At 38.2% G+C, this 17,033-nt stretch overlaps 1 protein-coding gene across 1 annotated transcript in view; it reads right to left on the reverse strand.

The window, feature by feature from the left end:
* SV2C (synaptic vesicle glycoprotein 2C) overlaps positions 1-17,033 on the reverse strand; it is a 123,721-nt gene that overhangs the window by 54,373 nt on the left and 52,315 nt on the right. Inside the window, exons 3-4 of the mRNA XM_033009118.2 lie at positions 16,810-16,990; positions 1,204-1,355 (exon numbers count right to left, since the gene is read on the reverse strand). Of these exons, the coding sequence (XP_032865009.1) occupies positions 1,204-1,355; positions 16,810-16,990 (333 nt within the window). The remainder of the gene's footprint in view (positions 1-1,203; positions 1,356-16,809; positions 16,991-17,033) is intronic.

Here is a 17,033-nt window from a genome sequence, read left to right on the forward strand (position 1 = left end):
TGAAAAATAAAGACAATAAAAATCCACAGGAAAGCAAAAAGCACTTGGCATCCAGAGTAATTTACTCATTGGAAAAAAAAAAAATAAATTATTCAGATTGTGCTTTGTAAGCAAAAATTTCTCTCCTTGATTCCAGAAATTCAAAGCCAAAAGGCAAGGTTGAAGACAGATTCAGGTTATGTGTACTGGACTATAAAATTAATTTTAATGCATCAGTCCAGATATTTGATTAGTCTGCATGATTATAATTTATTTCTGGACATTACCACTTGCTAAATGTTTCAATCACTTTGAGCAAACCTTATGAGATTGTCCTCTCTTACACAGTCCAACTGTGATAAACCTCATCGCTTGGCTGAAGAAAGCAGCTTTGGATGCCAAATAACTCACAATACTGCTTTACTTGTCTTGGGGAGTGCCAGGGAGAAGTGCTTGCAGAGGCTGATTTTTAAGAACCCCTGAGCAGTCAGCAACCCTGGAGACCCGTGAGCACTTAACTCCTCTGAAAGGCAAGCCCAAGAGGCTAAGAACTGAATCTGTTCATCCACATAATGTTTAACCATTTCAGGGAAGTAAAGAGCTCTTTCACAAAGTGGCCTATATTCCATGTGTATATAACTTCAGCCACTGCAAGCTTTCTGTTTTATTTGCCCTTGTTCACCCCTACAGAATTTAAGTGCACTCTGTTCAATGTCTCTATTTCTACACTACTAAAATGATCTACTAAGAATGAAACGTTCAGCACAGCTTTATATTCAGAACTAGCACTGCAAACATTAAGATAGTCCTTGCTCTTCTTTCCCAAGAATGTATAACTGACATTTTATCTCTGTATCAAACAAACAAAATGAGCACAAATTTGACATCCAGGAATTTAAAATTTATTTTCTCTTATGCAATTCTTCACATCACCTACTTTCTCCAGATTCAACAAGCAATTATATTTTCACATGTCCAGATTTTCAGTAATTTAAAGAATCTGACTAAATATGGATATTAGCTAATTTTCACAGCTTTTAATATTGTTTGTTATTTAGGATGTCAACCTATTCTCATTATTTACACTAAAATGAATAAGTATTTTTCTTAACAGTGGGGTCAGTGTCTTGAGAACAGACATGAAGTCCCCTTTTTAAGCTATATTTCAAAAGGTTTATTTTCATATTAGAAGAGCCACGAATCACAAGGAGATGTTTTTCTTACCATAATGAGGAATTATTGCCCAAGCCATTGCAGAAGCATAGATGCCGCCAATCATCCAAAACATACAAAGCCAACTCAGGTGTTCACCTCGTTTCTCACGAGCAAGCACTTCCGAAAAATAAGAGAAGACTGTTGGCACAGCTCCACCAATCCTAAAAGGAGATATAGATCATGGATTAAGGAAGAAAGTAACAGCTAATTGAAGTTTGAACAAGCGCATAGCTGCAGTCATTGAAAACACAAACTACAAACATCTTTTCTGGCAAGTGAGTTTTTTCTGAAGTTGTCCCATGTATCAGGGAACTCTTGAGGAAATTTTCACCAGTTTGGACACAATTTTTGTCAAATATTTCCTTGAAAACTCTGTGTACAATTCGTTACATTCAGTATTTCAAGAGGATTGTCAATGTGCCAGCCACTGGAACAGAAACCAGCACAGAGCATTGACTTTCACCACTACAGAAATCCTGGAATCTTAGCAGTCTACTGACAAGTATCAAAATATATTACTTTTAAGCGAAAATATTAGTAATTTTCCCAAAGAATAATAGGTACTCCTCTAAGTCTTACCTCCCATGCTTTAGGTAATCAAGAACTGACTAAATGCCAGCTATGTTACTAATATGTTTAATTTCAGGCATATTTGAAAAGATGTTCTATTCAGTTGCAGTATGTGATTTGATAAGCCCATGATGGTTTTTTACTAAAGTTTTTATGAAAAGTTGATGCACTTATACAGTATTCAGTTTTTCACACAGTAAAAATAAACACTGTCTGCAGGTTAGTCGGACAAAAGAAAGAGTTAAACTTGGATTTATAACATGTAGAGAAACTGACATTATGTACCATTTTCAATATCAGCTTCCTGATAGTTTTTAATGTCTTTACCTCTTCACTACCAATGCAAGCTGTCAAATGTTCCACAAAAAGACAAGTCCTCGTGTATTTTATTTTTCCTGCTGAATAAAATACCTGTGAAGCTTGAAGAGATATTGTCACATACCAGATTACATACTTTAAAGTAGTATCTTGCATCGTTTGAAATTTTAACTGAATTTTAAATGTAAATGCGTATTTATGAAGTCTTCTGGGAGCTACCAAACTGAGAACAAAAAGAAGGAAGCTGGATCAAATTAAAACAAATATTAAAAAGGAAAACATGAAAGCAGAATTTGTATTTCACTCCTAAGATTATTCAGTGCCATAGTAATACAGTTTATGTCTTCAGGTACAGTGATGAAATACTGAATTGAGTTGTTATACTTCTTTAGGAATCTGCTGTTTTGTCAATTCCTTCTAGACAGCTCTTCATGAAGCACTGGTGGTCAGCTCTTAGCTTTAAAATGAATATTTCCCATAGTTGAGCCTGTTAGCTCTTATAATCTGACAGTTCTGCAAAGGTTTATACCTTCATGAATTCTTGTCAGATATACAGCTAACAAGGGCTGTATCTCATTTCTTCTCATGGGTGAAAACACTAAAAGTCTCCACTAGTGAACTGCCCTGTCCCAAGCAATAGAAGGCATTGTCCTTCGAGATTACTAGTAGGTCCCAGAGGTTCCCAGAGTTTCGTGGAGGTTCCTGGAAGGACCTGGAGGTCCCTGGAAGGTCCTGGAGGTCCCTGGAAGCCACGGGTGAGGCATGATGAAAGGGGCAAGGCCAAGGGTTTGACCACAGCTCATTTTGCTGTGGTAGGGAAGCACTGTTTCCTCAGTGGTGCTATGAACTCAGAGCTCTCCAGTTCCCAAACTATAAGAGGATTACAGCTGTGATTTCTTACCCTCCAGCGCTCAGGCACAGCTTTGAATTGTGCTCCCACAATATTGCCCAAATACAGTACTCGTGGATCTAATTGGAATTATTTTTCTGGTGTTGAAAATTCACTAGCAGAGCTAGAAACAAAGGTCTTCTTTCCTACTTAAACACTGGAAAGTGCTGATGAGGAGTTACAGGTGCCCACTTGCAAGATGATGTAAATTAGTAGATTGCTTATGGTATGTAGGACAGTGTCATTCACGCAATAACACCCTACCTAAAGAGAATAATTTTTGGTAAGCCAGTGCATTTTTCTCTGATTGCTTCTGCTCATTAATAAAAGCATACAGAGTGGTAAGTAAACACATATTCGGTATTTTTTCTGTTCTATTACCCAACCTGTTCTCCTAAATTTATAATTTTCTTCATTTCATATGTTTTTTCATGAAGTACAGAGTCTTATCTTTGTTTTATAATGCAGTTACTATGGTAGTAAATATCGCCTGGAACTGTCTGTGCTATATAGTACAATTAATAATAAGTCATATTGCAAAGTGCTTGAGAACATTCTCTGTAAAAGGTTCATTTCAGGCAAATGCAGTTATTACGTTTATGAAATTTAAGACTCAACATATAACCTTATTGAAATCTCCCTTAAGTCTCCTAGGCTGGAATTCCTATCAAGTGGGGCTTGTGGAGGGTTTCCAATTGGTGGAATAAGTCATGCATCTGTAGGTTATACAAATATTTGTGGGATGATGGTTTAGGAAATGGGTGGATGCTTCAAGTGGAAAGAACGTACTCTATCTTAATGTCATAAAATGTACAGAGATCCTGACAATAAGCATCAAAAAAGACATCTCCTACTTGTCAGCATGAACCATCTGTACCATGGAGGATGGGAGTTTGATGCTGCTTTAGCATTTAAAACTGATCTAGGTGGGTTGACACATATGCTGTGTGCTAAAGGTCCTCCAAGGCTACAGAAGAAGCATTGTCTCTACTGAAAATTTAATAGGGTAACTTTTCGAACAAATAGACCTTCTGGACATATAAGAGGAATTTTGGAGCCATCAAACCAAAATGTTTGTTTAGGATATGCAAATAAAGGGAAAAAAAATCAGATTTGAAAAAAATACAGTTTTTCTGTTTCATCTGATGTGATTGACATTTGCAGTGAGTACACCAACAGGCTAAAGAAAGCTTGAAAGTCCAGATACTATATTCATACTGATTAAACAGTGAAAATAACTTGTCTACTGTCTAAAGGGGAAATAAAGGATGTATTTTCATCATACAGACAACAGCTGCTATTTAGAGTTGTAGGTCTCTGATTCATAGCAGCTGTGTAGTAAAGTGTGTTGTGTACTTCTTTGCACCTTAAATATGTGAATGGAAAACTTACTCCTCGGCTGGTTAAAATCTTCTTTCTGACCTCATGTTAAGTGCGGAGTGATACTGCTAGGAGCTTTTAGGATACCGATATGTAAAAAGCTCTTCCTATGTCACAGAGCTATTACAATGACTAAAAAACCATTATGAAAATCTTAGAGAAGTTAACTGACAGCTGAATTGTAGGAGAGTGGAGGTAGATGGAAGAGAAGCATTCTGCTGCAGTAGACTGTTCTTTTGCTCTTATGCTGGGCAATCTCAGGGTGGCAGGAGGCATGCCTCCACTCCCTAAAACTTGCTCCCAAATGCAGAACAATTGACAGCAGAAAGGGAGAGCAGGAAGAGCTGCAGCTGTTATCACACCAAACAACAATAGGGAAATTCTTTAAAACGTGCATGGACCTAGAAAACGTTTGTAAGGACCAAAGATATTTCCGTCTGACTTGCAGAAGTTTTAATGTGTGCTTGGTACCACAGCCATGTGCTGTTATAAAGCTAATATGTTATCTGTGGTATCTGATATACTGAACATTGCTAGGAGAAGCATAAACTGCTTCTCAAAGACTTAGGCAAGAGAAGATCACAATAACTCTGACTTCGTCCATCATTCTCTCATGAGAATTTTTCACATACTTCAGCAGCTATTGCACATTGTGAATTAGTTAAACAAATGTTCATATAGCAGCTATTGCACATTGTGAATTAGTTAATCAAATATTCATATTAAACACATACACCCTCCTCCCCGCGCCCCGCCCCCCCCCCCCCCCAATATCATCCAAGAGCTGCAAGGAAGAATGCACTTTCTATAGTCGAAAATATCCTAGGCTAGATCCCATCTTCACTAACACTCATGTAAGCCCTTAAGAATTCAGTGGCTTCCATTGAGTCCTTTTATATTTACATGGAAGGAACAGAATTTGATCGTCATATTTTGTATTACAAGTTTGAAAACAGAGTGCCTCTTTGGTATCCCACCAACAACATTGTGAGGATGGTGGCATGCACAAGAGGGAATTCCAAATAAAATCAAAAGCAGAGTTGCCACTGATTTTAAAGTAGGAAGAATAACTCTTTTGTTTTAATGGAAATGTAAACACTGTTTTCTGACAGGATACACTATTAAGTCTGCTTCTGGTAATTAATTGGTTTGATACAGTGAGCTGTTTGCTCTTATTGTGTTTATAAATTATATGGCTCATCATAATTTGTAGAAAATAATTTGATAAATGAAACTACATTCTTCTCTTCACAGGTCTGCATGTGCAAATGAAAAGCTTGTGGAAACCATGCTGACTTGAGAAGAATGTTTATTCTAAAAGATGGGAAGGATTTTAACATTCTTAAATACAAACGATTCAAGCAAAATTAAGTTTTTACATCTTATCTGTTATTCATGTATGTTATTTCTCCAGTTGTCATAGCCAAAGCAGTGGACATAAACTTGTTATCCACGGATCATGGAGGGGAATTAATGCATTATTTTCTGAAGAGTCACAAGGACTGTCTACGGGGTGCAAATATATTGTATGTACAAATTAACTATACAGGGGTTTTATACCTCCACTGGAAAATTGTGTAGAGTCTGAACATTTTTTTAAAAAATATTAAAAACTTCTGGATTGGTGGTCATGAGTAATAATTTTCTCCAGAATAACAGATTCTATAATGAGGCACAGTTTAATACCAGCAGGAGGCAAAACTTTGTTGAGTTTAGCTCAAGACCATAAAATAAACTCTCACTCTGTAAGGATCAATCTCTGCACCTAAAACAACAGGAGGCATTCCTTCATCCTTGTCTTCTTAAACAAATATGTAGGAATATATGCAAGGACAACACTTAAACACCAGGAGATATTTTTACTTCACAAATTGTTCCATATGTGGAGAGAATTGCATAAATGTCAGTCAAAAGAATGACAAATGTCAGTCATTATTTTTTTCACTTATTTTTCATCTTTTGTAATAAATCTCATCAGATGTAGGCAGGGCAAGAGCAGAATGTATGATTTTTTGGCATTTTTCTCAGAAACATGTCATTCAATTGGAATGAAATACCAATTATTCAGCATATTGTTAACCTCTGATGAAAAAGAGGAGCCAATTTTGGAGCCTTATGAGTTACATCTGTTTGGAGAAAAAATTAACGACTGAACATGTTATTTGATGACATCTTTTTTATGGACAATGTACACATTCTGCCCCCAGATTCTTATTTTACTCTTACTGCTTACTCTGTTTTTTTCAGGATTATGTTCTTAATATCTTTCTAGGTACATTTTTAGGTTTTGGCTACTTCTTTCTGTCTGCTTTCACTCATATACAGACTCATACACACAAAGTCCTCCACTGCAGCTGCATTTAGTCTCTAGTGAAAAACATTTCCTACGTAGTTCAACTTCTATTCAGCATGCATATGGCATGTGTTTTGGGTTGTATGATTTATTTTCTCAGTTCTATTATTTAAAAAAAAATAGTTGTACTGTTTCTTCTATTTATTCACAGGGAAGGGTGGCTCCTTATTCAATATTTTGATGCTATTTAAAAAAAAATAGATTAAAAAACAACAATAGTTATTCAAGGGGAAATGACAATACAGAAATAAGCAATTGATCTAATACCACTTTTCAGCAAAATAATGTTCATTTTCTGGCCCCAGAAAATCACCCAAAATGAAAGTTATGCTTTTGTGAGGTTATGTCTGTTGTACACCCTCTGTTCATGTTTGTTCTGTGAAATTATGGTGAGGAGGAAACCAAAATGAGATTTAAGTGATGCACCCTAGGAAAGTAGGATTCTGTGAAACAAACAATAAGCTAAGGTACATTTGCATTTTCTTTGTCACAAAGAAATATCATAAATGTCTTTTAATCTACCTTCAGATCTGTGATTTGTCACAACAGATTTTGGCAACAGTGTGACAGCTGGGATGACAACACTCCCGTGAGGTATTCAGGAATCTCTGGCTTTGGATAGAAGTCTTTGTTTATTTGCAGATTCACTAGCCAAAGGGACTTGAAATGCAGAAGTATACAAGGAAGAGAGATAATTAGGAAAAAAACCCGACCCTTACAGAATACTAAGTGCACAAAGCAGGATGGCATTCAGCTGAAATATCTCGTCTTCTCTTTCAAACTTGGACAACATTCAAACTAAAAATAATGACAGTGTTTGTCTGAGATGGCATTTGTAAGTTGTGACCTTGTTACTTGAAATTTGTTAAAAAGTGATAGAGCTCGAAACACAGATTCAGCGTTACACTCCTGAGATACGGAAACAGCCCACCACTCTTTGTCCTTCTGTCCAACTGCACCTACAAGTCTTATTAAAAAGCAGCTCTGTTGTTTTCTTGTTTTCCTTTCAGAATTGCCATTGGACTGGCAAAGTATCTAAGAGAGAGCAGTCAAATTGACCAGTTGTCCCCAAGAACTGCCGGATAAATTCCTACAAAACTGCAGCATACTATAGACTAAGCTTTGCTGATCATTCTACCCGTGTTTAAATACAAGTGTTTCTTTGGACTACACATACTAGAGAAGTTGTCTGTATGCTATTAATAACAAGTAAAATTTAACATCAAATTCAAGCTTATAACTGCAAAGAATTTGCCTTCAGTACTTGCTCAGCTAGATATGTCAGAAAATTACTTTCAGATCTTCCAGTATTGATAATCACAAAATCATGTTTATGAACACTTCCTTTTGAAGATTTTTCTTCTTTCTCCTTCTCCTTCTTCCTCCTCCTCCTCCTCCTTCTTCTTCTTTTACTACTTCTTCTTCTTCTTCTTCTTCTTCTTCTTCTTCTTCTTCTTCTTCTTCTTCTTCTTCTTCTTCTTCTTCTTCTTCTTCTTCTTCTTCTTCTTCTTCTTCTTCTTCTTCTTCTTCTTCTTCTTCTTCTTCTTCTTCTTCTTCTTCTTCTTCTTCTTCTTCTTCTTCTTCTTCTTCTTCTTCTTCTTCTTCTTCTTCTTCTTCTTCTTCTTCTTCTTCTTCTTCTTCTTCTTCTCCTTCTCCTTCTCCTTCTCCTTCTCCTTCTCCTTCTCCTTCTCCTTCTCCTTCTCCTTCTCCTTCTCCTTCTCCTTCTCCTTCTCCTTCTCCTTCTCCTTCTCCTTCTCCTTCTTCTTCTTCTTCTTCTTCTTCTTCTTCTTCTTCTTCTTCTTCTTCTTCTTCTTCTTCTTCTTCTTCTTCTTCTTCTTCTTCTTCCTCTTCCTCTTCCTCTTCCTCTTCTTCATCCTCTTCTTCTTCTTTTTCATTGTTCTTTTCAAGTTTTTACTGGAAAGGCAGATAACACGATGAAAGTCTGTTATGGACCACTCAACCAGGATGAAGAGGCAGATGAAATATTCTATAAGCAGCTAGGAGAAGTCTCACAACCACTACCCCTTTTTCTCGTGGGGGACTTCAACTTACCAGGTGTCTACAACAGAGAGGAAACAGCCCAGGAGGTTTCTGGAGTGTGTGAAAGATAAATTCCTGACACAGCTGTTGAGGGAGCCAACTAGAGAAGGCACTCTGCTGGACCCATTGTTTGTGAACAAAGAAGGACTTGTAGGTGATGTGACAGTTGAAGGCCATCTTGGGAACAGAGATCATGAAATGATAGGGTTTTTGATTCTTGGAGAAATCAGGAGGGGGCACAGCAGAACTGCTACCTTGGATTTCTGGATGACAGACTTTGGCCTGTTTAGGAGCCTGGTTGACAGTCCCTTGGGAGTCAGTCCTAAAGGGCAAAGTAGCCCAGGAAGGCTGGTCATTGTTCAAGAAGGAAGTCTTAAAGGCACAGGAGCAGGCTGTCCCCATGTGCCAAAAGACAAGCCAGTGGGGAAGAAGACAAGCCAGGATGAACAGAGAGCTGAACTTAAGAAAAAAAAGAGTTTATAACTTTAGGAAGAAGGGGCAAGCGACTCAGGAGGGTGACAAAGATGCCATGAGGTTAGAAGAGCCACAGCCCAACTAGAACTTGATCTGGCTACTGCTGTAAAAGTCAATAAAAAATTTTTCTATAAATAGATTAACAACAAAGGAAGGCTAAGAAATATCTCCATTCTTTAATGAATATAGGGCCAAACATAGTGACAAAGGATGAGGAAAAGGCTGTGAGGTACTCAATGCCTTCTTTGCCTCAATCTTTAATAGTAAGAGCAGTTGTTCTCAGAGCACCCAGACCCCTGATCTGGAAGACAGGAATGGGAGCAGAATGAAGCCCCATAATCCAAGACAAAATGGTTAGCAACCTACTAGACTACTTAGACACACACAGGTCTATGGGGCCAGATGGGATACACCCAAGGGTACCGAGGGAATTGGCAGAAGTGCTCACCAAGTCACTTTCCATCATTTATCAGCAGTCCTGGCTAGCCAGGTAGGTCTCAGTTGACTGGAGGATGGCAAATGTGACACCCATCTAAAGAAGGGCCAGAAGGAGGATCTGAGAAACTACAGGCTTATCAGACTGACCTAGGTAGTGGGGAATGTTATGGAGCAGATCCTCCTGAGTGCCATCATGTGGCACATGCAGGACAACCAAGTGTTTGGGCTCAGTCAAAATGGTTTATGAAAGGCAGGTCCTGCTTGACTAACCCTATCTCCTTCTATGACAAGATGACCTGCTTAGTGGATGAGGGAAAAGCTGTTGATGTGGTCTACTCAGACTTTAGCAAACTCTGTAACACTGCTTCCCACAGCACTCTCCTGGGGAAAGTGGCTGCTCATGGCTTGGATGTGTGTATGCTTCACTGTAAAATACTGACTGGATGACTGGGCCTAAAGAGTTGTGGTGAATGGAGTTAAATCCAGTTGGTGGCTGGTCTCAAGTGGTGTTTCCCAGGGCTCAGTATCTGGCCTAGTTCTATTTTAATATCTTTACCGATGATTTGGATGAGGGGATCGAGTGCACCCTCAGTAAGTTTGCAGACACCAAATTTGGAGGGACTGTTAATTTGCTGGAGGGTAGGAAGGATCTATAGAGAGATCTGGACAGGCTGGATTGATGGGCCAAGGCTAATTTTATGGTGTCCAACAAGGCTGAGTTCTGGGTCCTGCACTTGGGTCACAACAACCCCATGCAACACTACAGGCTTGGGGAAGAGTGGCTGGAAAGATGCCTGGTGGAAAAGGACCTGGGGGTGTTGGTCAACAGATGGATGAATGTGAACCAGCAGTGTGTCCAGGTGACCAAGAAGGCCAACAGCATCCTGGTTTGTGTCATAAATCGTGTGGCCAGCAGGACTATGGCAGTGATCATCCCCCTGTACTCAGCACTGGTGAGGTCCCACTCAAATACTGTGTTCAGTTTTGGGGCCCTCACTGCAAAAAGGACATTGAGGTACTGGACCGTGTCCAGAGTAGAGCAACAAAGCTGGTGAAGGGTCTAGAGCACAGGTCTTATGAGAAGTGGCTGAGGAAATCGGGGTTGTTTAGCCTGGAGAAAAGGAGGCCGAGGGGAGAACTTACCACTCTTGACAACTATCTGAAAGGAGGCTGTAGTGAGGTAGGTGTCTGTCTCTTCTCTCAAGTAGCAAGTGATAGAATGAGAGCAAACAGCCTCAAGTCATGCCAGGTGAGGTTTAGGTTGGATATTAGGAAAAATTTCTTCACCAAAGGGGTTGTCAAGCATTGGAACAGGCTTCCCAGGAACGTGATTGAGTCTCCATCTCTGGAGGTATTTAAAAGACATGTACATGTGACACTTACAGACATGGTTTAGTGGTGGACTTGACGGTGGTAGACTAACGGTTGGACTCTATCTACGTTTTGGCTGGGGTAGGGTTAATTTTCACAAGCGGCTGGGAGAGGATACAGCTAGTACAGCTGACTGGAAATAGCCAAGGGGTTATTTGATACCATATGACGTCATGCGCAGTATATAAACTGGAGGAGCTGGCCAAGGCAGGAAGAAGTATCATGGTTCAGGAATGGACTGGGCATCAAGTTCTGGGTAGTGAGCAATTGCATTCTATATCACTCACTTCGTAAAACCCACAAGCTTTTACCTTTTTCTTTTGATTCTACTTCCCATCCCACCAGGGCAGACTAGGAGTGAGTGGGTGGTTGCGTGGTGCTTAGTTGTTGGCTGGGCCTAAACCGTGACAGACTTGATCTTAAAGGTGCTTTCGAACCTAAATGGTTCTATGGTTCTATACTTTTGATTTTTTTCTGTCATGTATGTTCTATCCCTTATTTACATATTTACCCGTTTCTATTCTTTCTCTCCCTTTTGTATAATCTTTCTTTCCTCATAAGAATACTGTCTTCTTCACTCAGCAGTCTTAGGAAAGACCACGTTGCTTCCAGCTATCCCAGGTTTACATTAGTCAACATTTACCCACAGATGAAGATGCAAGGGCTGGATGAAAGCTATTTGGAAATTTCAGACCTTGCCAACTAGTTCCTTGGCTTGACTGAGAAGTGTATCTACCCTTTTGGCATATGCCATCAGCTTTGAAGCCATTTGCCTGCAGAGGTATTCATTAGCTCACAGTGTAAAAACACTGATAGCCATGGATGGGACACAGCTGAGAGCTGGAGATGAATTTGAGGTGACAGCATTACAACCTTTTGACCGCAAGAGGACACAAGGTATTTCATGAGAAAGAAATGGAGCTAGTGGGTGTGAAGAGGTAAAAGATAAATACCACATGATATTAAATAATGATGACACACAATTCTAAAAGCAGCCAGCTGGTCTAGAGCTGAAGGTCCAGAAGGCAACTTCTTATGTAGGCCAACCACCTTGTGCTGAGTCCACATGGTCCATATCTCTGATGGAGCATTTTTGCAGTTGTTATACATATGAACTGCTTGCATGTCCTTCCTGTCTTGGCCATTAAGAGAAGGGAACTCATGCAACACTAAGTTTCTTGCTACTACACATAATATACAAAAGTAGTGATAGAAGTCAGCATGGGTGAATTTGCACAGGCAATTACCTCAAAACTATTAGTTACAACAAACTTCATCTACAGTTTTGGATTTTTGCTAACTGTTGATTTCTTGTAAGAGTACGAAGAATTTCAGAAAAGATCTAAATGGTAAGTAGAAGGAGTACTGCAGGTAGCTTTAGAGATATTTTCTGAGGAAGGTTTAAGCAAGCTGTCTGAAGGCGAGTGCCATGTTTGGTGAAGTACAGTCTAAAGTCTTTTGGAAAAGAAACACTGTGTGATAGTACATCTCAAGAGAGGCTTATTCACAAGGGGCAACAGGCAGGTAAAAGGTTTTTTAATAGCTCTTAGTCACCCAAGTTAACCACATCTAAGATGTATTTCCTAATATTTCTGTGAATTTGGAGAAGTTTGGCCAAACTGCCAATTTTGGCAAATTAAAAGAAATCTCTGCAGTCTGGACATACTGTCTGGCTGGTAAATTAGGACATTTATTTAACATTTTTTACTTTGCTCATGAAAAAGAATCAGTTTCATCTGGGAGAAAATGTATGCGGTTGTCTGAAGAATTTCTAAACAGTAGTTCATCTCAGTATATTAATTTTAGCTAGTTTTTTGCTGCATGAAAACTTTGATTACTTTTAGAAGTAACATTTAGGCTGGATAAGCATGAGACATTTTCCCAAATTGTATCATATTTGGTTATTTCAAAGCAATATATATTACATTTGCTGGGATAATACAAATATATAGTGCTTTGAGCACTTTATTCTCAATTGAGTTGTTGTACATAGAAACACTGCATCTAAAATTATCTAAAAGTACCAAAAATAGTAAACTAATATCTTAGATTAAATAAATACAGGTTTTTTGTAATAGAGGTTAGAAAATATTCTCTAGCTGAGAATAATACTTCACAGTGGCAGCAACTTCAGTTCCATTCAAAGTAACAACAATGTTATGAGTCATGTTCTGGTATTAGAGAAACTTTCCTTTGAGTATTTCAAAGCCAGATCTAGAAAGGTGCTTTTTGATGATATATCTTTGTACATTACTCCAATGGCTAATGACAAATACAGCTCACAGTTTCTTCTCTAAGTCTTTTTACTTTGTAGGAAACCATGTTTAAAGCCCTTCTAGACTTTTATCAGGCTTTTGGATTCAATTTCCTTTCGAGTTTTGATTTTGGATTAATCAATGAAAGAATCAGAGTTATGATATTATTTTCAGTAAAAGGAAATGATTTTGCAGACTGTCTAACATTTCTTTATTCCTTTCACTAGCTTGAGTTCACCTTTCAGACTTTCATACCCCTCAATGTCCTTTATTCAGCAGTATCTTAATATTTATGCTGGTTTGTATTCCAGATCACTTCTTTACATGCAAAATTTTTACTACTTCTAGGTTTTTTCAGATCCAAAAAATTATTTGAAGGGATTGTTTTTCCTTCAGCACTTTACTTCTATAAACACATTTTGACTGCCAGAGAATTTGAGAAGAATCTATTATATAGTATTTTTTATAAAGAAAATCTTCTATCAGATGATGGTTTTATATTTCATGCTTCTTAATCTATTTTTATACCATCTAGAAGATAACAGACTAGTTTAAACTCTATACACTGAAATTATTTAATATTTTTAAAATATTTCTTAATTTTTTATTGACTTTTAATTATATGAAATTGTCCAGATAAATCTCTGTCTCTTCAGAAAGTTCTTCTCCAATCTGAGTAACAATACTATTTTACCTCTAAGAAAATATTGTTCAGGTCTTTGCTTAAAATTATTTTTATTTCATATTTTGGCTTTTTGATTCACACAAAATTACTGGAATGAAGTCTCCTCCCTAGGTAACAGAGATAAGTATTCAGTGACTATCACTAAGAAAGGGAAACTAACATCTACTGTCCAAAATCATGCCCTCTAAAATGAGAAGAGGTTATAAAGAGAAATTGAGTTTCTACTCCCATTCAATTGACACAACTTCTTTCATTTACGTAAAGCCTAAGGTAAAGAATACAATAAATATTCAAGATATAATTCAAAATTTAATTCAAATCCTGTCATGCTGCAAGAAGATACGGTTTCAAAACCAGTGCAAACATCTGGGAGTTCTTCAGTGAGTGTTACCAAAAAGAGTATGCCTTCTTTTACAGCAGCTGATGCAAAGTATCTAGAAACAGAGACCTGCAAATGTATGCTCTAACAGTGGGTATATTTGTGTCCAGCTGTTTAAAAGTGAAAAGTTTTTACTTTGCTGACTCTGTAGCTGAAACTTTCTAGTCTCTCTGTTTTTTCTTGGTGCTTGGCGTATGATGTGTCTGTTGTTCTCAACATAAGCTGCTCTCAATATAAGATGATATCCAAATGAGATCAAAAAACAGAGGAAAGGCAGATGTGACACAAATACCATCTTGAATTGGCTCTTAAGTGAAAAGTAAGCCTTCTTTGAGAGCGAGTGAGAAGATGAAAAAGAAGGGCTCCAAACTTGTGAAGTCTGGTGGAAATACTGCATCATCACAGGCAGTGAGAATAGAAAAGGGAAGACTTTTCCCTCATCTTGAGAGTATAAAGAACAGATTCAGTTCTAGAAACTTTGTGGCTTTTACAATGCAACTCTGAACTATGTTATTCTGGAGAGAAATCCAGTCTTTGAAGAAAACTGTAAAAGTGAGCCAGACATGAATATTTCTCTGCAGTAATTGCTATGAGGAATGACTTTGCAGCTCATGCTGTCTTGTTTTTTTTTTTTTTGTTGTTGTAGTAAGTTGGTTGTGGGCTTTTTTGTTTTTGGGGGGGGGTGGGGGGGAGGGAGGGCATTTAAAATGTAGAACTTAGTAGCAAAATATCTATGATCTATTCATGAAGCTCTCAAAGAGGAGGTACAAGGACTTTGGACACAGTAGGCACCCACATGGAGGTGTAAGATACAGATATGAAGGGGTTGGTCCTTCAAAGACCATTAATCATAAGCTGGGTACATGATAGAACATGCTTCCCAATTCAGGACATACACCTGTCATGAGTAAAGTTACAGGCACTGCACGTTACTGGAAAAGCTATGGCTACAGGTGAGGAGGAGACACTGCAGGGAAATTTGGCACGAGACATGATAAATACGTATTTTGCCATACGCCCAAATAGAGACAATCTGGGTGAAAACCAGCACTGTCACAAACCTTTCTGCCAAAAGAAAAACCTTTGTGGCACAAGGGTCAAGTACTGCCCTCATCGATTAGGCAGGCTAAGCAGGAATATAACAAGCTTCTGAACTTTGACAGGATCATGGAAGAGTGAAAGTATCATGCAACACGATCAATGTTTCTCTGTGGAGAGATAAAACGTAACACCTGAAACTGATAGTGACCTATGATATGAAAAACATATAAAGAAGCTGGATGGGATTTTTTCATTTTGTCTTTCTAAGTTTTTTTTTTTTTTTTTAAATATTAGAACAGTTGGCATTTTGTCTTGATCTCTGTTAAAGTTGTATCTGACAACTTGGTGACAGAGTAGAGGAGATTCTTCTAGCAAGAGGAGTCCTCACATCTCCCTCTCTCCCCTTGCCCTTCCATCCTCCTCCCTAAATCACTTTGATAGTACTTAGTGCTGTGGCAATTTCTTTTTGGTATGGGTGTTTAGTCCTACCTTACTTCTGACTACTTCAAGGGGTTTCTAAAACCACAAACATCACACAATAGTTTTAGCGCACTGTGGTTACATAAACTACAGCCAAGAAACCATACAAGCAGTGGACTTCATGTGCATGGCTTTATGACACAGCATGCTGTGCTCTCACCAGCTCCTGTCTGTCCAGCATCTTAAAGACTGATAGTGGCCCGAAATGGAATTGTAATTGGGAGTTTTGATCTGAGTAAATCAATTACCAGAAGTGCTAAACTAACCACTCTGCAGAACAGAGCTCTTGATTTTCCAAGGGTGCAGTGAAGGTGGAAGCTATCTCATGGTAACTTACTCATGTATCTCAATCTGTGCTCCAGTAAGTTTAAAATTATAAATTTAATGGACCATTACAATATCCTAAACTTTTCCAACAACTAAAAACTTATTTAAATGAAAAGTAAAGCAAAAGCAGGGCCACAAACACCATTCTTCTGGAGAGAGCAATAACATTTGGCACTCTCTAGAGCCCCATTTTAAATTTGACAGTTTTGACTGCAGTGGTATTATAAACAATATTATGCACACAAAGACATTAGAAATGTATAGATATTACTGAATTTTTACAGTACACCTGTGAGGAGGGCATTATTTTGCTGACTGAACAAGCAGAACAAAGAGAAGCTGAGGCATAAAAGTTAAGCAAGTTGATCAAGTTCACAAAGCAAATTTCTTGCAGAGTGAGAGCAGAACTCAATCTCACAATTTGGAGTTTGTTTTTCCCCTAAAATCATTATTCTTCCCCTTCAGGTTGTTATTTTGAGGTGTAGTAGTCAACTTGCTTAATTCTCTCGCCCCTGACACAGACTATATTTCTACATTAAATAATGTGCTTTTGCAAACAGTAAAGTTTTATTAACACACAGAATTGTGGATATGAACAAAACCAGAGGCGCTTACCCAAATCCAGAAAACAAGCGACAGAAGAGGAAGAAGCCATAGCCCTGGACAAATGATGAAAGGAAGGCAAAGAATCCATTGACAGACATGCATATCAGGAGTGATTGTCTCCTTCCCACCTTGTCTGCCAAGCCTCCCCAGAAGAATGCCCCCACCATCATCCCAAGGTACACTATGCTACCTGAAATACACAAAAAAAAAGATGTTGTTTTGTGAGCTACATA

This window comes from Tyto alba, unplaced genomic scaffold (assembly GCF_018691265.1).
Source record: "Tyto alba isolate M040663 unplaced genomic scaffold, T.alba_DEE_v4.0 Super-Scaffold_42, whole genome shotgun sequence".
In the NCBI taxonomy this organism is placed as follows: domain Eukaryota; kingdom Metazoa; phylum Chordata; class Aves; order Strigiformes; family Tytonidae; genus Tyto; species Tyto alba.